Source organism: Solanum tuberosum, unplaced genomic scaffold, assembly GCF_000226075.1.
Source record: "Solanum tuberosum cultivar DM 1-3 516 R44 unplaced genomic scaffold, SolTub_3.0 scf00021, whole genome shotgun sequence".
In the NCBI taxonomy this organism is placed as follows: domain Eukaryota; kingdom Viridiplantae; phylum Streptophyta; class Magnoliopsida; order Solanales; family Solanaceae; genus Solanum; species Solanum tuberosum.
In genome coordinates, this window is record NW_006238947.1 from 21,658 (window position 1) to 44,619 (window position 22,962).

Genomic DNA, 22,962 nt, shown 5'->3' on the forward strand with positions numbered 1-22,962 from the left:
TTTTATTTCTTTTTGGTGGCTTTAAACAAATATGAGATGTACGACAATAAGAATTACTAATTCTTTATTCCAATTGATTGAATCATAATTAATTATATAAATTTTTATTGTTGATCATTTTATTTAAGTACATCTCATCAACCTAACACTATACAAATAAAAATACCAAAAAACACATAAATCTATGACAAAATCATAAGATTATATATAAGAAACTATGGGACGCAAAATAGCACACTAACATGACTAAAAAATTTCAACTAATTGATATCATCAAGTAAATAGTCTATATGTAAAACATATGTATTTTTATTTAATTTCTATACAACAAAAATTCCAAAAATCAGATTTGACTAATGGTATCTTTACAATTTTCTACCAAAATGGGGTTGAAATAATTTTCTAGTTTCCACCCGGTGTTTGATATCTGCATTGAAGTTCAACAATTTCAAATTCATGCCGCGTAAGGCTCCATTCAGAAGGACACACTACCTATCAAGATTTTTTTCATACCGAAAATTTGAACCATCATACTTCTGATGATGTGGTACTAGGGGAACTAGGCTCCACATTATTCTTCCTTCTAGTTACTCTTATGTAACAAAATATTGCCACAAAGAAAGTTGTTGCTAATCCTCCAAGAATAACTCCACCTCCATAAATTGACTTATCAATTGAATCATGATGATGTTTATTAATCATGATTTCATCATCATGATCACCTTGATCAACTTCATTAATACTCTCTTGTTGATGTGGAGAACCAATTAACACTTCTTTGGGAATAATAATATTATTATTATTAATACCCTTCTCTTCTTCTTGATTGTGTTTTCCAATTTTTCTAATTGAAGGTGATGGACTAGAAGAAGGGGAATTTGTAAAATTTATTGCATTTTCATTAGCCATGACTAATGACACAATTGATTGTGTTAAGATCAAGAAAATAACAATAAACTTAGTCATGTTTGTGTATATATATTCTTGAAATCTTGATGATTTTTTTGCTTGTTGATCTTTGAGGTAATGTTGATTAGGACTTAATGTGTTAATGAGTTATATATAGAGATCTCATAATTAGCATGTGGTTGGATGGAAAGTTCCATTTGTCTTTGATTATATGTTTTTTAAAGTACAATTTAATTGTTGTTATGAAATTGTCTGCAAAGTAGGGGAAATCAAAGAAGATGCACGTGGAACCTATAGAATATTTGGAATACCAACTGGATTTAATTAATAAAGGGAACATGATGTTTCTTTGTAATGTATTTATTTTGAAATATTTTTTATGTTATGATGATTAATTACGGTAGATCGAATCTATTCAATTTTTACAATATGATGCTTGGTTGTTTTGTAGGTGTTATTATAATTAATTGGTTCTTCGATGCGTGAACAAAAAAACCTTAGTATGAAGCAGTAAAGAAATATAAGAGCATAACTATCGATAATATCTCAATTATTTGATTGATATTTATTATGGTCTATTAAAATAGATGTTGAGTAACTTTGTTTGCTAAAACTTAAATAAATTAGAAAAATCATTTCACCTTTTTTTTTGTCTGTTAGAAATTTAAATCATGATTTTAAATTTCATCTGCTTAGTTGACTATTAGGCCATACTCCTAAGTGTTTTTACTTTGAAATATTACTCAAAGGTATGATTAGTTTAATGGAAGCTAAGGTACAAACCTCAATAAAAGTAAAGTTTGAATCTTTTGTTGGGAGATGTGGCCTTCCCTAGTTGGTTTTTTTCAATTGATGTCCAAACAGCTGTGTTTAATAGTTAAAATTAATAATTTTGACAGTTGAAATCTAGCAAAATGCAGTAAGATTTGCCCACAGGGAGTATCTATTAATTTAGTGTAAACATTTGAATACGGATAAATTTTTAGAGGTTTTAAAACTTTTTTTCTCAACAAATTTCCAATATGAAATTACAAAAGTTGAGTTACTTATAATCTAAGAATGGAAACATCCAACATTAGTAGCAATAATAATTGAACCAAGAATCTAAGAATATTTGCAAATTGTTCATTTCCTCGACCAAAAACATAAATTGATAGACATCATGTTAGTGAAAAACATTGCAAACACTAAACGAATATCCAAACATGGACCAAATGACAATCTAATCTAATTGATTTCTCATGTCTCATTATCAATGTACTACTATCCCATATGATGGGTAATTTATGCATTCAGAATTTTAACGCTTTTAAGTTACTGAGTTCTGAATCAAGACATATTATTTTTTTTTATAACCAAAATCAAGACATATTAATTGAATGTAGTTTATCAAGATTAATATATAATTTAGACATAAATTATTAAATTTTGTCGAACATATACTCCAAACAGTAGATTCATTCCTTGTCAAAACATTTCACAAATTTGATTGTTGTTTTGTTAGTGTTGAAACAGTGTATCAAAGAAATCTATGGTGTGATAATAACAAACAATTTACAACATTTGTAGTCAAGGAAATAAACCCTTTGTTTATGGATTTGACTAACTAAGATGTCCATTAAATGGGAAACATTTTATGTATATTAAAAAGAATAGACTGAAGATACCATCATTATTTCATATAAAACTTATTGCATATATTTTTAAGCAGAGATATTTGCTGGCAAAGTGATGAACAGCTGAAGATCCTGCAATTTTTAAAACCAGCACGATGCGTTTGTTAGTTGCACGTGCACGCACACCTATCGACACATTCGACAAAATTCAATAGCTTTTGGTCCAAAATTCAAAATCCGTAAACTTCAAATCCTATTCAGTGCAGGATGATATTGTAAATTAAGTAGCAATGAGACAAAAGACCACATGATCCTAGAAATGTGGAGCAAAAGAAACATATATAATGCATCTTATAATTCACCTTTTGAATAGAAAATCATTGGGACCAAGACCAAGTATACCAAAATTTGGTGAAATGAACTGAGCCTAAAATTAGAATTAGATGATTAATTCATGATTAATAGGTTGAACTAAAAAGTTAAAAGCTACCAGCTGACAAATTATATAGAAGAGGAAGCAAAGAGGATCCTTCATTGCACCAACCAAATGATAAGAGCAAAACTAGAATTACATTAAACATAGATACACGATATAATAAAACTCAGGATTAACTATAACGTAAACCTGATATTAAATTTTCATGCTTCTATCGGTACTCTTAGAACATTAATCGTAAAATCCAAGAACAAAAAGGAAACAAGGATTAAAAAAAAAGTGCCAACAAGACGGCAACTACTTCAGTCCAAGCCTCAAAAGTGAAGTTGAGACCCATCATGCTGCAAAAGGCTCAACATTTAGATGAGGAGCTTCTCAATGGCATCCTGCATAAGAAGAGAAACAACGATTTGAGTATTTACACGAGGGAAAACGGTTGTTGATATGACGAAGAATAAAAGATTTGGAATGTTACCTTTAGTTGCTGTATTTGAGATTTCAACTGGCTTCCCTCATTGCTCGTCACTGAACAAGCAATGACGGGGCGGGTAACACCACATGCTCGGCCAAGAGCTTGCTTTGAAGGGACAAAGACATAGGGCACATTCTGAAAGAATTGATGAAAGGAAAAAGTTAGAACTCATTACTTGAAACCAAAATCCCTTGTTATATTCAAAGATTATTTGAACACGGTAGGCTGTAGACGCTAATTGAGCACCAAACAAAGGATGATACAGTTCCAGAACAGAGCAAGGTTGGTGTAGGAAAAGTGTACCGAAAGTTGGAAGACATGAATGAATTCTCACATTGTTGTTCAAGGACCACAAAATTCTATAATAACTATAACTAAGACCATGCATATGCAACTAGGAAACAATTGGAAATAATAAGACTGAATAAAGCAACAAATAAACAACTTTTGAGTAAAAGAGGTCTGTATAGCCCTTATACTGATAATGGCATCCTTGCAACTATATAGTTCTAACAATATTTCTCCTTTGTTTACCACCCAGGGTTGTGGTAGAATGTTATACGATGCTCCACTCTTAACTAGAGATCTCGCTTCCAAGCCCTAGGTAGGGAAAAAATCCTAGTAGGTAGAACTTTCCCCTTTAATCGGGATTTGACACTATTGGAAACTCGCAACATTTGACACCATGTAATAAAATTGATAGAAAATGCCAAGACATTGGAAGAATATGCTCAAATCAGGCTTGGTCTTGCTGCTTTAGATGTGTTTTCAAGAGGAACAGAAATATTACATGCCAAATCATAGAATGAAACAGGAAATAGCGACAAGACTCTTGTTTAGTACAGCTCTTCAAAATGATGAGTTTATAAAGGGGAAAGTGCATATAATATACACATGGTTTCCAATTTCCATAGTCCGAAATCAGAACAATATAACCTCACACAATATAGCACAAAAGAGTAACAAACACAACTCTTGAAAATGCCAATAACTACACTGGAAAAAGGAAAAATAAATCACCTTATCTTCGGCAAGGAGTGGAAGGTGAAGAAGGATTTCAAGGGGCTCAGTATCTGCGGCCATGACAACAAATTCTGAAATTCCTCTGTTAAGTGTCTTCGTAGCTGAAACAGAACAAAGATACAGTGTTCTCTTTCAGTTAATGCCTAATTCTTTTTCCATGGGAGAAATGAAACCAAACCCAGTTCAAAATACTACTGTAACAATCTTTATGACTCTTATCTCCATGAAAAATGAAAAAAAAAAAAAAAAGTTCCTTTTGGGGTGAAACAAAACTAACCCAGTTTTCTGTATCTTTAGTTAAGCACTACACATAAAAGTAACTTAGTATTAACCAAAAGACCATATAATAACCCTTCAAAATACTACTGTAACAATCTTTCTGGCTCTTATCCCCAAGAAAAATGAAAAAAAGCTTCTTTTGGGGTTTAAACAAAACAAACCCAGTTCTCTCTATCTTTAGTTAAGCATTACACATGAGTAACTTATTCACCAAAAGACCATATAATACAAGTAACAATCTTTCTAGCTCTTATTCCCCACCACCACCACCAAAAAGAAAAAAAAGTTTTCTTTGAGGTGAAACGAAACTAACTCAGTTTTCTAAATCTCAATTAAGCGGTAGATACAAAAATGATTGGCAGCATAATAATAAGAAGTGTAAAAAAGTCAATAACCTTCATTAGCACCCTTTTTAAGCTGCTTATAATTAGCAGCTTGTTGAACCAAATCCATTATAGTCGTTGTAAGCTGTGAATCAGCAAGTGGGTATGCTTTTGGGTTCACAGTTTCTGTTGCCTACAATTACATAAAGAAAAAAAATCAAAATTAATTGTATATTAGAACAGAAAAATCAAGCAAAAAGATGACAAATTTCAATAAAACTAAGCAAAAGTATGAACTTCGAAAGCAAAATTATAAGAGAGAGAGAAAGTACCATGGCAGCCGCGATTTGAGAGAACTGTGAGAAGAAGAAGTTTAGGGTTTAGGAGAAGAAGATGCTAGGGTTTAAAGGAAAATATTTGACTATAAATAGGAATATTTTGCACAAATACAAAAATATCCCAATATTTTTTATTTATTTTTTTCATTTCTTTTTTTGTCTTTTTTTTTTTCCAAATGTTTTTTAAAAAAAAAAACTTATTTAGTTTTAGAGATATTTCTTCGTGTACTATGTCAATTGTGGTCATCTCAACTAATGTATGTGTTTTTAGTTTTGATCTTATCAGTATTGACTTTTTATAAGAAATCGTCAATTTTAACTAAAATAAAATTTACAATATTTTTAACTATAAGTTAATAACTGATAATGTTTATCCTCAAATTACTCATGAAACTTTTTGAGAAAAGTATCAAAGCTTTTATGTTTTTTCTTTTTTATAGTATCAGAAAAGTTGTCTTTTTTATTTACCATTGGTTTAGCATTTGTATTACTTTTTGCTGTCTTTGACATTAATGGATAAATAATGAGTAATCGTTAATAAAAATTATTTTTTACTGACAAAAGTTACGATTAAAATTATTGATGACCAAGTGTCAAACGAAAAAGAAAAACTTTATTGATTGGGAAAAAATATCTTGAAAAAAATGCATGTGATTTTCATTAAGATTTGACATTGTTAAAACTTAAAGATCATGATCTAAAGTATACTAGTTTAGCAACAACAAAAAAGACACTCTAATTAGTGCTCAAAAAGACACTTTTGAAAGCGCTCGAGTAGCGTGTGAAACTTGACCCAAATACTAAAGTGCTCGAGTAGCGTGTGAAATTTGACCCAAATACTAAAAATATTGCCCACGTAAGGTCCCATAGGTAACTTGACACAAATACTAAAATATCGCGCTGCGTAGGCCGTAGGGAAGAGAAAACTTAGGTAACTTGACCCAAATACTAAAGTGCTCGAGTAGCGTGTGAAACTTGGCCCAAATACTAAAAAATTGCCCGCGGTCCATAGGTAACTTGACACAAATACTAAAAATTATGGTATTGCACCAGCCGGGAATCGAACCCGGGTCTGTACCGTGGCAGGGTACTATTCTACCACTAGACCACTGGTGCACCTTGTTGATGTGATGCTATTGATTGAGTTTATCAATCAATATAAATCTGCATATTCGCAAAATGCACATATTGCCATATGAAAAGAGATAGATGAGTGTGTACAGAAGACGCCGGAATAATTTCAGTTGAACGGCGAATCGACTGCTTTGAAGCTCTATTCGATTCACATAAGTTCAGGTGAGATTAATTTCACTCTTTCTTAATTCGCTTTGTCCTCCCTTTTGTCTCTGCGCCTTTGACAGCTAATTTGTGAATTTCCCAAATTTTTCTCTCATAATCTGTTTACTTTTTTATATCTGGAATGTTTCTCTGATTTTTTCCTGTTTAATTAATGTCCTAGTTTAAAAAAAACAATGAAGATATGAGAAAAAAAACAAAATTAAGATTAAAAAAAAAAGCCCTTTTGCTTTGTGTTAATTGGTACAATTTATATAACTGATGCAAATAATCTGAGATTGAAACTTATAGTTGTTTGTTGGATGTTAATACATAGATGAAGATAATATCTCAGATGATTACTCAACTTAGGTAGTTTATCCGGTTACAATAATATCTCAGATAGTTACTCAACTTAGGGTAGTTCTAAGTGGGGTGAACTGATCTTGGCGATGGAAAAACATCTTACTTATGTAATTACTGGGAGAAGAAGTTAATGATAAAGAAATAAATGTTGTTTACTATGAATTCCAGTTCATTTGAGCCAAAGTAAATCTTTACAAGGCCAAGTCAAGGTGGAGAAATTAGTTTAGATTCCTAAACAAATGATACAATGTGTATCATTTTCGACATTCTAAATTTTGTTCCGTTATGAAGTTTTGGATCTTGTGTTTACAGGAAGAAAATGTCTCTCCTCAGCTCATCATTCTTAGTTTCAGCACCTCATAAGAGTGTATCTTCGTCCAAGACAATTTCAGGGGAATCCCTACTCTTCCTCTCCACCAAGTTCTCTTCCCTTAATGTAACCACCACCACCACAATAACCAATGTTCCTTACAGAAAGTTAATAATTAGGATGGGTGGTGGTCCAAGAACATATCCCGGAGGTGTCTCAAAGTGGCAGTGGAAGCGTATGCAAGCTAAGAAGTCTAAGCAGCTCCTTAAGGCCCGATTGGCTCGGGAACGCCAAATTTATGAGATGAGGAAGCGGGCTGAGCTGAAAGCTGCTGTCTCTGAACTTGAGAGGCCTTGGGAAGTGGTTGAAAAGGCACCTACTTTATTCTCTGTGAGTGCTGATGAGCATTTGAGAGTCTTGGCAGATCGTTTTCAAAAGCCTGGAGGGTTTGATATGTGGTCTGACAAAGATGGGCCAGAATTGTTCAAGCCTGAAGATGGATTACCCTCAGCAAGATTTTTCCCTAAGGGGGTTGTTCATAGCATTAAACCCTATGGAAACGTTGAGAATGCTGATCGTGGTTCTGATGGGTCCTCAAATTTGGGTTCAGATCCTGAAAGTGGAAGTGATAGATTAGTTCATGCTCAAATACAGGCGGAGTTAGCAAAGAAAGAGGTACAAAGTGATAAGAAGGTGAGAATGAAGAGCTATAGAAATGAGCAGAAAAATTCAACAAAACTAAGAAGTGGATCCAATAGAGAAGGAAATGAGGGTTTAGTTTCTAATAAAGTGTCAAGAGATGGCAACAATCGCACGGGCATGCAGAATAAGTTCAGGAAGAGCACAAATCAAAGGAAGTTGTCTGTCCATGCTGAAAAATTTAATTCAGCGGAAGCTGGGATGTCTAGAGTAAAGAATAAGGGTCATATCCCAGTTGATAGTGATGGAGAGCATGGAAGGTTTAATCTGGTAGACATGTTTGATGATTCAGATTCTCCAGTGTTTGAATTGAGTTTGCAAAACGATGGGAGTTATGAGCTTCAACCAGACAATTAAGAGTTCTGATGTAGACAAGCTCAGGTTTGGTTGAGAATATATAAATCATCCTTGTTCATAGGTGTATATTTTTGCATCTTTAACTATTTACTGATTAAATCAACATCGGAAACTATTAAGAACTATACGTGAAGTCTGAAGATGTGAAGCTTTTTTAGGATTCAAAATGATATACAACTTATTATGAGTTTGATCTTACAATTGCTTATGATTGCCCGCAGAATATTACTATCCTCGCCTCTCCCTCAAGGGTGTGAGGAGGGGCGATAATAATTTGCTACTTTCGTATCTTCTACTATTATTTCCAGTAATTTTAGCTTGTTGTGCACCTTCCATTCAGTGAATGGTATCCCACATTCAGGCTTTCCTGTGTGGAATAGAGATGAAGATTTGAGATTTGGGACCTAAGTCAGTAGCAATATATAACAGTTTGCTTCCAGATGACTTCATGTTATTCTCTGCTTGAAGTTTATATGTTGTTTGTTGACTAGGAAGTTCTTCAATTTGATTGTTTGAGTACTGAAATGATTATTTCAATTTTTATTGTCTAATGCTGAGGTTGTTTAGTTCAAAACCAACTGAATACTGAGTTGCATAACTCATTGGTGATTTGTTGACTGGTAATATAGCACTGCATTTAGCATACTTCTTCCGCGTCCACATACTGTGAACAAAGATCATCAAAACAAAGATTATAATCTTCAATGTATAATCTTTGTTTTGATGATCTTCTGAACCATCCAAGATGCTTGCATTGCTTTAGCTTCGGTTTTAGGCCCCTCTTCCCATAGCACTCATTTACCCACTATACTCGTGTTTATTCTCCTCCTTGCGTAGGTTCCATAACAGCTTGCCTATGGCTCCAACACATTGAACCCTCCTGTAATCCTGGGACAACCAAATGTTGCCCCATGCTAACAAAGCCTTTCTTGATATCTCAACACCTCTCTTGACCATAGAAATTTTCTACAGGTATGTTGTTTCTATCTATTTCAGTATCACCTTATTGATAGTTCATCACACTTTGTTTTTTTCTTTAACCCCTCCCTATAAGCTTCCACCTTTTTCCTCCGTTGGTGATTCGGTTTGAGGTGGAGGGTGCTTACCACTTGAGCAGATATAACCTTCTAGCATAGGATAGGTGCTTTGCAGTCCAGGAGTTGATTCTTCCAACCATTTTCTCAAGTATAAGTTGACACTGAACAATGAATATTCTTTTACTACTCAAAAGGTACTCCCAGGATATTCATTGTCTAGTGTCAACCTATACTTGTCCAGGATAACTTGTTCCCAACCAAACTCGTTCCATCTTCTATCATGTATAAGAACAATATACATTTCCTCATAACTTATACAAACTAATTACATAAGTTTCTAAATTGCAAATCAGACAACGTATTACGTATGTTGAATTTCACACACACACACACACACATATATATATATATATATATATATGTGTGTGTGTGTGTGTGTGAAATTCAACATACGTAATACGTTGTCTGATTTGCAATTTAGAAACTTATGTAATTAGTTTGTATAAGTTATGAGGAAATGTATATTGTTCTTATACATGATAGAAGATGGAACGAGTTTGGTTGGGAACAAGTTATCCTGGACAAGTATAGGTTGACACTAGACAATGAATATCCTGGGAGTACCTTTTGAGTAGTAAAAGAATATTCATTGTTCAGTGTCAACTTATACTTGAGAAAATGGTTGGAAGAATCAACTCCTGGACTGCAAAGCACCTATCCTATGCTAGAAGGTTATATCTGCTCAAGTGGTAAGCACCCTCCACCTCATATATATATATATATATATATATATATATAACAAAAGAATGCTATCAAATATGATATTACATATCCAAAATGTAATATATTACTAATAATTTAGCTTCTAATCAATTACCAAACAAGTCATGTACTAGACATGAATATGGATTGGCTGCGATTTGATTCTTGATATGACAAATAAAGATTACTAGAAGTTGAATCTTGCTTAGAACAATAAAAAAGCAAAGAAAATTGAAATAGCTAGTTATGCAAGCATGTCATGACTAAATTAAATGAAATATGTTCTTTTTATACCTATGTTTTAAAAGTATTTTAATTTAGTTACTTTAAAAGACAAATTTCAATCTAAAGAATAAGTTGAATGATCTTTTTTGATTCATCTATCACCAATGATGAATCAAAAATAAAGTGACACACATATAGAAGTATATGGTGTATTTAAGTTGAGTTAGTCAAGTGGAAGAGTGTTTTCAGTGTATCAAGGAAATTGAATTATCACATGAGATAAATGAGAAAATATTATCTTATTTTTCGAAAGCTTCATCTTTACAATAAGATCTTGAAGATTTCCACTCAACAATTAATCTAATTTATATCCTTTTGTCTCACTAATCATTAACATTTGCACCTAAAAAGCAAACAGTTAATCGACCAAATCAACCGCACTAACCTTGTAAATTGTGATTATTTAAAACAAAGTTATAAAGATGTATACTTTAGAAGTATAAAGTTTTCAACTAATTGTTAGATGTTATATATATTTCGATCATATTAACAAACTAGTTGATCGAACTATAATATTCGTAAATTTTCCAAAAAATTAGAGATTGGGTATCTTATCTAGTGATAGCAGTGGATTTCATTAAAGTAAGATATTAAGGGGAACCTAATATATTCCCACTATAAGGTGATAAGCAACTTAAGACATTTTCTAATTTTAGTAAATTAAAGTTAGTCATGATTCCATTAATTTTTAAAACGCTGGTGATAATGATACATAAAAATCTAGTTTAAAGGCACAAAAAACTATAAGTATAGTACTTGCATTTAGTATCTTCTTAATTTTTATTTAACATTACAAAATTATTCCTATCCACTATGATTAGTTATAGAGTTATATTGACATCTAATTTATTTATTTTTATGATCATGGTGTTTGGACCAGCTTTCGCGCACCTCTACTATTTCCAGGAAATATCTGCCACCTTCCACCAACAATAGGTCCTGACATCTAATTTTTATGATGAGAAATCTTACAATCATGTTCAATTTAGTTTTCTGGCTGAAAAATCTTTTCGAATTTTTTTTTATATTAAAAATCAGCAGTCAGTTTGATAAACTCTGATTAAATCAATTAATCAAACTTTGCCAATATTTTTTACAACATCAATGTTCTTCAAAGCCCTTACCACAAATTACAACAATGTTCTTATGGCTTCTAAACAAAGTGAACTTTGCTTATAATTATATATATATTTAATACGGTCAAGTTTTGAGTTGAAATTAAGCCCACGTCATGAATTTGAATTCTAAGATACAATATTTAAGTAAAGAAAGGTAAGAAAAAATCATTATCTACTTAATTTTGAACTTGTATATCATTCGCACTCGAATTTTTTTCAATTATTAAAATAAAATAATTAATGGCATTCAACCACTATAACCATTAGTCAAATCCACTTGTCAGCCTACTTTTAGTAAAATACCATACGATTTTTCGAACATACTTCTTTTGTCCGCTTTTATTTGTCATGTTACGCTTTTTAAAAGTCAATTTGACTAATTTTCAAAGTTAAATTAGATTACAGTGATTCGATATTTTAAACAAAAAATTTAGATATTCAAATTCTATACGAAATGTACTATAAATTGTAATTTTTTTGCATATCAATATGATGAAAAAATACATCATAAAATATTAGTCAAAATTTTTATAGTTTGACTCTAAAAAGGAAAACTATGACAATTAAAAATCGATGAAAATAGTATGATTTAGATACCACACACCTTAATCACTTTCTGAATTAAGTAGTCATAGAATGCTATGGTGTTTTAAAGCGCGAAAGAGTCTCACGTCGGTAGTTTAAGCCTTAAGGGAAAGAATCTTAAATAATCCTCTCAACACGCCTCCTTACGTGTTTTTTCATGGATCAAACATGTGAAAAAAAATTTATATGAGTGACAGTGAGATTTCATCCCTAAATCTCTGTCTACTCTGAAATTATATTGCAATGTGTTAATTTTTTAGATGAGATGGTTACACACTTCAACGAGTTTCAATCCTTGGATTTTCAAAACTATTTTGATTGTTTAGTTATTAATTTTATTTTTTTCCTAGGATTTGTTCCAACAAGTTTATGAGATAAGATTCCATTGAATGACAATGAGAATGACGCTGGATTTGAACTAACAAAAATGTTAGTTGGCTGAAGCATATCATCACTTTAGATAGGGTATAAAGCTAAATAGGGAAGCATTTTATCGGAAAATAATATTGTATATATAAATCAAATAAATACGAAGTGATTAAATAACATAAAATAAAGTGTTGTAGCTCAATGATTTTAAATGCTCTGAAAGTACCCTAAGTGCTCATGTGTTTGAATCTCACTAGCAACAATTTTTTCCTCCTATTTTTTGGATATCCTTCGTGAAATTCTTAAACTTTGTCAATCTCACCGTCCACTAGATGTGAATGTACTTATATGACAAATAATATTTATTTGCGTGAATCAATATTTATATTAAATTAGTTAATAAATACAAATTTTTTTATTATGCCCATTTAATTATTATTAACTACTATATTTAAGTGATGAATTTTATATTTAAATTTACAATTGTTAAAGGAATTTTTTTAATTTAATTTTATAAATATCGAATATAAATAATTGTTTGTTGGCTCAGTAAGGAGATGTAGGAGAATTATTAATTGACATCAAGTATCATGAATATGCGTTCACAACTAGAAATTATTGATTTTGTAGCTAGCTAGTAAGGTCTTCTTTGGACGATAACCAGATGTGAAAACATTCAAGATTTAAAGTTTGAAATTTATATAGCTAATTAATCTTCACAATCAATATTTAAAAATAATTAGTGAATTTAATTTATAAATTCACAAAAATTCGTTAATTATACTTTAAATTCGTTATTGGCTAGATACATGGATGGAATATAATAAAAACATATCATATTTGGATGTGAAATCGATATAATATAAGTAAACTATTTAGGGATATATCACTTGTTAAGAGGGAATCAAATTCTTGCACTCATGAATCACATTCTATCGATTTTTGTACAATGGATGAAGATTGTATTAGCCACCTTTGTGGGGGAATTCACACTCCTCAACTTTGACTCTTAATTAACCTTATTCACTCTTAATTTTATATTTGAATTTACACCAAATATTAGTTAATTTAATCGTTATATTTTGAATCAAATTAAATAAGTTGAAACAAAGAGGAAGGGGGAGGGTATAATTTCTCTTAATCGGAGAATAAAAACACTTGTCAGGGAGGACGGGGTGATCTTTTGAATAATGAACTCATTAAAATAGGACTTTGACGCATTCATGAAGGTAAACCAAAGAAGAGCAAAAGAAAGGATGGATACTTGTGGGATGGGGGAATTAGACATTCGAACTACGAGTTCTAATTAAACATTTGAACACATTATAAAATGATCAGATCATCCTATTAGATATTTTCAATTCAAATTTGAGTTTATTTTTTTGCACGTGTTCTCAAATAATGATCACTGAACTTATAAATTAATTTAAAATATGTCACCTTTTTAAATTATATGAATTAACTTAAATAAGTCGCAAAACCCTAAGCATGTCTCAATTAAGGATGATGGATATAATTAAAGGAGATGATATCTTTTAAGTGATTAAGTTATCTAAGTAATAAACATTTGAGATTACACACAAAAGTTTTTACAAGATTTGAACATAAATTATCTAATATGAATACTTTATCTTATGTTCAGACACTCAATTTAGAATAAAAGATAAATTGAATTTATAAATAAAAGTTGCTAGTCAATTTTAAAAAATTGTCCATCGTCCCTACCTACCGACATAATTTGTAAGGTTGTTATTTGATCCGTTGAGAGCACAATTTGGTCATTTGTGAGAGTACTAAATATGGAATAAAAATAATGCATACATGGCATTTGTTTTTTTAATTATACTTTTGATAATTTCTTTTTTTTTTTTATATTTACTAGTAACAACGTAATGGAGCATATAAATTTATAGTACTTGTGAGTACATGAGTTTTCGTCTTAAAGGATTCCAATTCATCACCTTTATTCTTCAATTTAACTATTTGAAATTTTAAGATATTTTTTTACTATTATAAATACTTATTTGAAGACAATTATGAGGGATCTTAGGCAATTAATTGGGGATATTACGAAGAAAAAACTCACTAATGAAGGATTTATATTCTTATTAAGAAAGATTTTATTTTTAGGTTTCGAACCTGAAACTTTTAATCTTACACATAATATTAGTAAAGTATTTTTATAAAACCTCAATCCTTCAAAAGTAATCTACTCCATTATGACCACACGAGTTCTTGTCTTATGCAAGCTAAACTACTAAATTAATTAATTAATTATTTCTTCACTCAGCATTGACTTCAACTATCTTTATTTTAATATATACTAGCACCATATAAAATAATAATTAACCAAGATTCTGATCTTTTAAGCAAATCTTAAGCTATGAATTTGAGCAATAACAAACTACCGTTCTTTTTTTTTCTCCACAAAATAGATATTTAGTTCACCTTATTTAAATGTTAAGTACAATTAATTAGCTTCTCTTTTTTTTTTGTTGGTAACAAGTAATTAATTAGCTAGTGGTGTGGTGTCTTTTTAAAAGCAAATCTAAGCTGTGGATTTGAACTACTACACTATTATTGTATGTAGGTGCCACGACCAGTAATAAGTAGACAAATTCAAGAAGTGGCTAATTTTTCTTGATTAGTGGCCTTCATTATTATCTCGATGGAGTCAGAATTTAAAATTTATGATCTTCTAATAATTTAAAATTAATTAATATGTAATAATAACTGAGTTTATAATCAAATATTTAGTTAATTTTTTTATTTGTTCTAATTTATATGACATCTTTTTCTTTTTAGTTCACTCAAAAAGGAATGTCACATTTGCTGGGTCTAATAGCAACTACAAATAAGCATCAAGATGACTTTAATAAAAGCAATTTAATAAACATCACAATTTTTTTCCTTATTTCTCATTTTTTGTGTTAATCCACATAAACTAAAACGGAGAGAATACATGATTTAAACAAATCCTATTAAGTTCTTATGAAATCATAAATCCAAAATAAGAATTCTGATGCCACTATCCATCATCTTCTTCATCCTCTACCATTACGGGAAATTAAAAAGAGAGACATAAACTTGATGCGATTATTAAACACACATTAATTATGTACATTTAGACGACAAAGAAGAAATATGATTCAATGCAATTATATATATATTTATATATATCAATTATTATATGAAAATCTTTGACAATATATCTGAATTCTCAAGTTGCCAACCCATAATTGTACTCTTTGTCAATATATGTAAATCTACTTGCACATGAATACTGTCCATATAGAGGCATGCTTTCACTTTATTAAAAATGATAAGTCAAGCATATCCATGGCAGGTCCACTTTATACAACTCTATAAAAAAATAAAAAAAATAAAAACATATATATATTATTATTTTTTTATTTTATTTTTATGAAATCAATCAATGTGAAATTTTGTTAAAAACACTCGAATTCTAACAATCTGAACTAAGTTTTACATATCCGTTACTAAGATTCACAGGCTAATTTTTGGAATTGAGTATTGCCTATGTGTAATGTGTCAGTCATATAATCGATTATTTATGATTTTTGAAGCTCAAGTTAACTTCTTATTGGGTGTGCGCATCTTCAATCTACTTTTGATATAGTAAAAATAAAATTGAGTCTCCTGTCATTATTATGTCATTTCCATACTCATCTCGTCTCTGAATCATTAATATTGATACATGTTGTTGGACTAGCTTCGCCTAAAAATATCTTTAATATAGTGTGATACACTTCATCTTGGACCAGTTCAGACGATTTTCCCCAAAACCCTCACATGATTAAGAGTACTATAGTCTATACCTATAATTTATATGTAATTTCATTATTTTTTCAATTATCAATACGAAATTTTGTTCAAATACACAACATATATTACTAAAAATACTATCTTCACAACGTGTTCTTCACCTTGTACGATCACTATATATAAACAATTTCTACACCTAATTAAACATGTGGAAAATGATCTTGAAGCTTGTTTGTCAAAGTAAAGCATTTAATTCCCATTATTACTTAATTAATTACGTCAACCAAATGAAAGATGGATTGCTACAACTCAACTAATATTGATTTTTTAGTTCCTCTGAATTTGGGGATTAAATATGTAAAAATACATGTACACTGATAACTTATCTCTAGTAATTTGGTCATAATAGTTATAGGATACATCAAGTTTCAACAATGTCATCATCAAAGGATGTGGTGCAGTGGATCGACTGCTCCTTCCTTAATCAAAGAGTTTAATTTCGAGTCTTGAATATGAAAAAATCCTTGATAGAAAGCATTTTCCTCCGAATAAGACTCTACATAGCATGAATTTGAATTAATCAGACTCCAATACAGATAAAAAACAAGTAAGCTTGAACAATGTCTATCATGACAATTTTTTTGTGAAATGAATTCCTAAAAGGAGAATCTAATTGATTGACAACAATATGGATGCTATTCCTACTATATTAAAGGCTAATGATACTACTTTAATTTAGTGGAAATGAACTGTTTCCTTTTCTTAAAATTTTTAATTTGCTTAATCTCAATTATTGACAAGAAATTTTATTTTTTTACTTCAACATTATATTCTTTTCGCGGTCTGGAAGCAACAATAAAGTTATCTCTTAATAACTTATACATCACAAGTTTGAGTAGTAAAATCAACTGCTATTATATGATAGTTTGACTATCTCACATCATTAGAGGGCGGATTTTCTCGAACCCTACTAACACGAAATGTTTTGTGCACCTAACTGTACTTTTTGTTATATTCTTTTTGGCTCTTCTAATGTCAAAAAGTCTACAGGGGATTTCTCCTCTCTATATAAGGAGAATAAAAGCTGCCAACTTAACAAACAACAATATATCTTCTTTTATATTATCTTAAGAGAAATTGAAAAGATGAATGTTGAGATAGATGATATAAAGATGAAAAAAACAACAGAAATTGATGAGCAAAAATGGGTGTATGATTCTTCTGTTGATTACAAAGGCAGAGTTCCTCTTAGAGCTTCAACTGGTGGCTGGAAGGCCTCTTTCTTGATTATTGGTAAGAAAAAAATCATCTATTAAATGTCATTAGAACAAAAAAGTTTCATTTTTTGGCTTTAAATCTCAATGATCATGAACAAAATGTATACAAATTCTGTTTTATTATTGTACAAAGTTTTTAAGTCCTAAATGATTTTTCTGATGTTGGTGAGAATTGAAAATACTAGTTGAAGTTATCAAGTTATTATATATAGATTTATCTTATATTCACCGACAGTATAAATGATTATTTTTACATAAACGGTGGAATTTGACATTATTTGTCTTATTTGTGAGGTTACTATTTCTCTTATTATGATAGTTACCTTTTATCTGATTTGACACTTCTACTAAGTTAAATCATACTAAGATTAGCATAAAAAGGAGCGGTAAGTACATCTTCATCTTTAACCAAAGATCTTCGGTTGGAGTCTCCATGGGTACAAAGTCATCTTTGTTAGGAAGTGTTTTACCCCTAATGTGAGACTTCCTGATGCGAATTCGAATCTAGTCGGACTTCAATGTGGATACACCGGAACAAAAAATATGCCCCCACCCCAAGACTTGATTAGTCAGTGGTTCCTCTGTCCATAAAAAGAATAATAGCCTTTTAAGAAAAGTCACTAATTAATGAGAACCACTAAAAAGTTGTATGATCACTTTTTGGGCACTGTAATTGTCCTAGATTCCATCCCCAACTGGACTAAAACCTAAGTGAGGAATAAATAAGAAGCAACTATTTTGTTCTTATACATCTTATAAATGAAAAAGCAAAACTAATTGCCACTAAGTATAGCTTTATGCAAAGCTTACCACCACAATTACATATGATTTGATTTGATTAAATATAACTTTTTCTGTTTTAATTTATGTGATGTAGTTTGACTTGACTCGAAATTTGAGAAAGAAATAAAGACTTTTGAAACTTATGATCTAAAAAATAATTAAGTTATAGATATTTATGTGACTATAAATCTGGTAAAATGGGCATGTGTAAACGAGTTGCATTATTTTATGTAATTGGAGAAACTTATGAGTTGTGTTAATTTTGAATGTAACAGCAATTGAATTCAGTGAGAGGTTGAGTTACTTTGGAATCGCCACAAGTTTGATCATATACCTAACAAAGGTCATTCATCAAGACCTTAAAACTGCAGCAAAAAGTGTTAATTATTGGACAGGAGTTACTACTTTGATGCCACTGCTAGGAGGGTTTGTTGCTGATGCATATTTAGGCAGATTTTACACAGTTCTTGCTTCAACTGTTGTCTACCTTCTGGTAATTATCACTGTTTTATAGTAATCATATTTTGAGCTATTCATAGACTATGTTACTCTGACTCTTCAAAAAAGTCAATCGGTGCGTATCGGATTCTAAAAAAGTAGTGTAGTTTTAGTGAATCCAACATTGGTGCAGCATCGAAAGTGAAGAGTTTGTGCAACTTAGTTCACACCAAATAGACAATAAGTGTTATTTGAATTACTTACATAAAGTCTGGTCCTCCTTACTTGTACTTTCCTCTTTGAGGTCTTTTATTACTTCATCAGCAAAAGTCCACTGAAAAAACTTGATTGTTACTTCCTATATTCCATTTTATATGATACTCTTCCCTTTTTAGTATACTCTTATAACCGTAAAAATGTCATGACATGTTTAAGACAACAAGCTCTAAGGGTGCTTTTGATATCTATATATGTCGGTCTTTCTTTCTAAAATTTCGTGTTCAGTCAAATACTAACATATAAAATGAAAGAAAGGAACACTTTTTAAGTTATCACTTTACTATAGACACAAATTTTGATCCAAGAACATTAAGTTCTTCATACTAATTGGTTAACCAAATCATCATTTACCTATATGGAACAACTAAAGTAATCTCATTTATATGTTATTTTGTTAAACAGGGGTTGGTTCTTTTGACAATGTCTAGTGTGGTACCAAGCTTGAAGCCCTGTGGTAATGACCTTTGTCAAGAACCTAGAAAGGTTCATGTGGTAGTCTTTTTCTTTGCTATCTACTTAATCTCAATTGGAACTGGTGGACACAAGCCTTCTTTAGAGAGTTTTGGAGCTGATCAATTTGATGATGATCATCCTCAAGAAAGAAGGAAGAAAATGTCTTTTTTCAATTGGTGGAGTTTTGGACTTTGTGCTGGTGTACTACTTGGTGTCACTCTGATTGTTTATGTACAAGATCATGTTAGTTGGGCTGTGGCAGATGTCATTCTTACACTAGTTATGGCTGCTAGTTTAATCATTTTTTGTGCTGGTAGACGATTCTATCGTTATCGAAAAGTTACTGAAAGTCCTTTAACAACAATGATACAAGTTCTTGTTGCTGCAATCAAGAAAAGAAATCTTGCATATCCTTCTAGTCCTGCTGATCTACATGAAACTCAAAAGTCAGATACTAATCGAAGGAGGCTATGTCATACCAAAGGGCTTAAGTAAGATTTCGACTTTATGAATGTCCTGCACTGCTTTCCTTATTAGTTGCTATGTTTACTTGATTCACTTGAGTTGAGGGTCGTTAGGATACAGTCTCTCTACCTTTACAAGGTAGGGGTAAGGTCTGTGTTACCCTCTCGAACCCCCATTTGTGGGATTTCACTAGATTTGTTGTTGTTGTTGTAATGAAAACATTTTTTGCAACTCTACTTGTAGGTTTCTTGATAAAGCTGCAATCTTTGATGAGGCAATAGACGAGAAACAGAATCCGTGGAAACTTGCAACTGTGACAAAGGTGGAAGAATTGAAGTTACTTATCAACATGATCCCCATTTGGCTAACCACTTTACCATTTGGCATTTGCATAGCACAATCTTCAACATTTTTCATCAAACAAGGCGCGACACTTAACAGGAAGATCAGTCATGATTTTCAGATCCCACCGGCTTCAATGTATGCCCTTGGAGCTATAGGCATGATAGCAACTGTCATTATCTACGACAAAATCCTCGTACCTCTCCTAAGACGAGCAACAGGAAACGAGAGAGGCATTAGCATTCTTCAAAGGATCGGTATTGGAATGATACTCTCAGTTGCATCTATGATTGTTGCAGCATTAGTTGAAAGAAAAAGACTAAACATTGTTCAAGAAAATCTACCTAAGGGTTCAATGTCAATGAGTGTGTTCTGGCTAGCCCCTCAATTCCTTATCGTTGGTATTGGAGATGGATTCGCGCTAGTAGGATTACAAGAGTACTTCTATGATCAAGTACCTGATACAATAAGAAGTTTAGGCATTGCATTTTACCTAAGCGTCCTCGGTGCTGCAAATTTCTTAAGCAGTTTATTGATCACAATTGTGGATCATGTAACAGAAAAAGGCGGTAAGAGTTGGTTCGGAAAGGATCTAAATAGCAGCAGATTGGATTATTTCTACTACTTGTTAGCTACAATAACAGCAGTGAACTTGTTCATCTATGTTGTTGTTGCAAGGAGCTATTCTTACAAGAATGTGCATAGTAGAAGAACAGCAGATGTGGCTAACTGCTACGATGGCGATGATCGCGAAGCGATGGCTTAGAAGATTGATCAATGATCTCTAGTAAATTATTGAATTAGTATAGTCATCAAGCTAAGAAAAGCAAATTTACTTGTAATCATATTTGATATAGTTTTGTTCCTAATAAATATAGTATTTCTACTCATATTTTGTTATGTCTCTTTGGTAGGCTGAGATTTGCCACTCACTCACTCTGGCTAAGGCCCAGACAATATGGGCTGAATTATTCTTTATAACTCACAGAAATCCCATACATCTGGGGCCAATTTCATCCTATTCCGGAAGTTACTCCAATTACAAAAATCTCGGATACATTCCTTGATTGTCCGATACATTGGAAATGATACATTAAGTAATGGGAGGGATGTATCTGAGAGGAGATATGGATATATCTAAGAAGGGATGTATTCAAGAGGGAATTTTTGTAATTTTTTAAAATGGTAAGGTATTTTAGAGATTATGATATTTTAGGTTATATATTTATGTAATTTATCCAATTATTTTTCTAATGACTCTCACCTTATTACGAGCTAGTTACTCAATAGAATGGCCCAAGTAAAAGGACTTAGATCTTGGGATATTGATATCTATATACAACTTCGAAGCGATAAATTTCATCAAACATTCTAAGTAGTCGCCCTCAATTAACTTGTACCTTACTTAATAAAAATAATAATTAGTATGCAAATGTAGGTAAGTCTTGAATTAACAATTGAAGTATGATATTTTTTAAAAGTGAGTCTTGAATTTCGAATATGAAAAGTAAGTCTAAATCAAGTGGTATTATTAGAAAAGTTTGAAATCAATGGCAAACCATCATTCTTGTAAAATGAGTTGTTCTTACTCTGACAAATTGATTATTGAAGTTTGTTATTTACGATATAGGTAACATAAAACATATGTTTTAAATTTGAGCTCATTTGAAGTAAATTTGAATTATAAATCATATGTTAGAAATTTCAAGAACTAGTTATTTCTAAACAAAAATCTATTCATCTAAACTTCATGTCAAAATATCTAAAGTGTAACGAAATATATGTCCAAATAGACAACAAGAAGCTTAGATGGTTTTCCTCGAAAAATTTTACCACGCATGAAGCACAAGTATGATGTGGCAGACAAAAATTGTATGAGGCCCATTTATATTTTACCAAGTGGATCCATTTAAGAAAAATGGCCGAACTCATCTTTCTCTCTCTACCTTTTAACGTTTTCTTTTTCTCTTTCTTACTTTTTTTACTTTAGTTTCTTTTCTAACAATTCTTCCAAATTTTATACTTCCACTTAAATAAATTTATTCATGAAAAATATGAAATCCAAAAAATCTTGTCGGACTCATACTATTTCTAACATTTTGATATTATTTTTTATCTCAATATTGATTATTTATATTATTAAAAATAGTTATATAAAATTATTTGTTTATTTACAAAGATATAATTAATTTCAATTTTTCTATTTTATTATAACAATTAATTATTTTTGAAAGTATAAACAAAATTTATAAATTTACCAAAAATAATTAAGGTATAAATTAGTAAAACTATTATTCTATTTATGATTTCTTAAGAAATTTGTAAAAGAAAAAGTAGATTATTAATATAAAAAACAAAGAAGGTACAAATTTAATAAGTTATTTTATTTTTCTCTCAACAATTTCATAATCCAAAAGCACTTCAATCCACAAATACTCTTCAATAAGTAAATATAACGGAAAGAACATCAATGATCTTGACAAACAATTGCATAAGTTTTGATACTATTGTCGTGAGATTCAAAAACGAAAAACATCCATAAACATCAACATAAATACATATTATTTCCGTCAATTTATA

At 31.0% G+C, this 22,962-nt stretch overlaps 3 protein-coding genes and 1 non-coding gene across 4 annotated transcripts; 2 read left to right on the forward strand and 2 right to left on the reverse strand.

The window, feature by feature from the left end:
* Positions 1-3,031: 3,031 nt before the first annotated feature.
* On the reverse strand, positions 3,032-5,493 carry LOC102588744 (NHP2-like protein 1). The gene is made up of 5 exons (XM_006340917.2): positions 5,391-5,493; positions 5,131-5,251; positions 4,454-4,557; positions 3,437-3,568; positions 3,032-3,347 (listed from the first exon to the last, which is right to left on the reverse strand). The coding sequence occupies exons 1-5, from the start codon at positions 5,391-5,393 to the stop codon at positions 3,321-3,323; spliced, it is 387 nt and encodes a 128-aa protein (XP_006340979.1). The 5' UTR covers positions 5,394-5,493; the 3' UTR covers positions 3,032-3,320.
* A 948-nt stretch (positions 5,494-6,441) lies between these two features.
* TRNAG-GCC (transfer RNA glycine (anticodon GCC)) lies at positions 6,442-6,512 on the reverse strand. Its single transcript has one exon. It is a non-coding gene; the product is annotated as a tRNA-Gly (tRNA).
* An 88-nt stretch (positions 6,513-6,600) lies between these two features.
* Positions 6,601-8,601, forward strand: LOC102589076 (putative DEAD-box ATP-dependent RNA helicase 33). Its single transcript, XM_006340918.2, has 2 exons — positions 6,601-6,692; positions 7,350-8,601. Exon 2 carries the CDS (start codon positions 7,357-7,359, stop codon positions 8,401-8,403), a length of 1,047 nt encoding a protein of 348 aa, XP_006340980.1. The 5' UTR covers positions 6,601-6,692; positions 7,350-7,356; the 3' UTR covers positions 8,404-8,601.
* An 8,837-nt stretch (positions 8,602-17,438) lies between these two features.
* On the forward strand, positions 17,439-21,272 carry LOC102589394 (protein NRT1/ PTR FAMILY 5.6-like). Its single transcript, XM_006340919.2, has 4 exons — positions 17,439-17,638; positions 18,681-18,898; positions 19,525-20,066; positions 20,284-21,272. Exons 1-4 carry the CDS (start codon positions 17,491-17,493, stop codon positions 21,146-21,148), a joined length of 1,773 nt encoding a protein of 590 aa, XP_006340981.1. The 5' UTR covers positions 17,439-17,490; the 3' UTR covers positions 21,149-21,272.
* Positions 21,273-22,962: the final 1,690 nt, after the last annotated feature.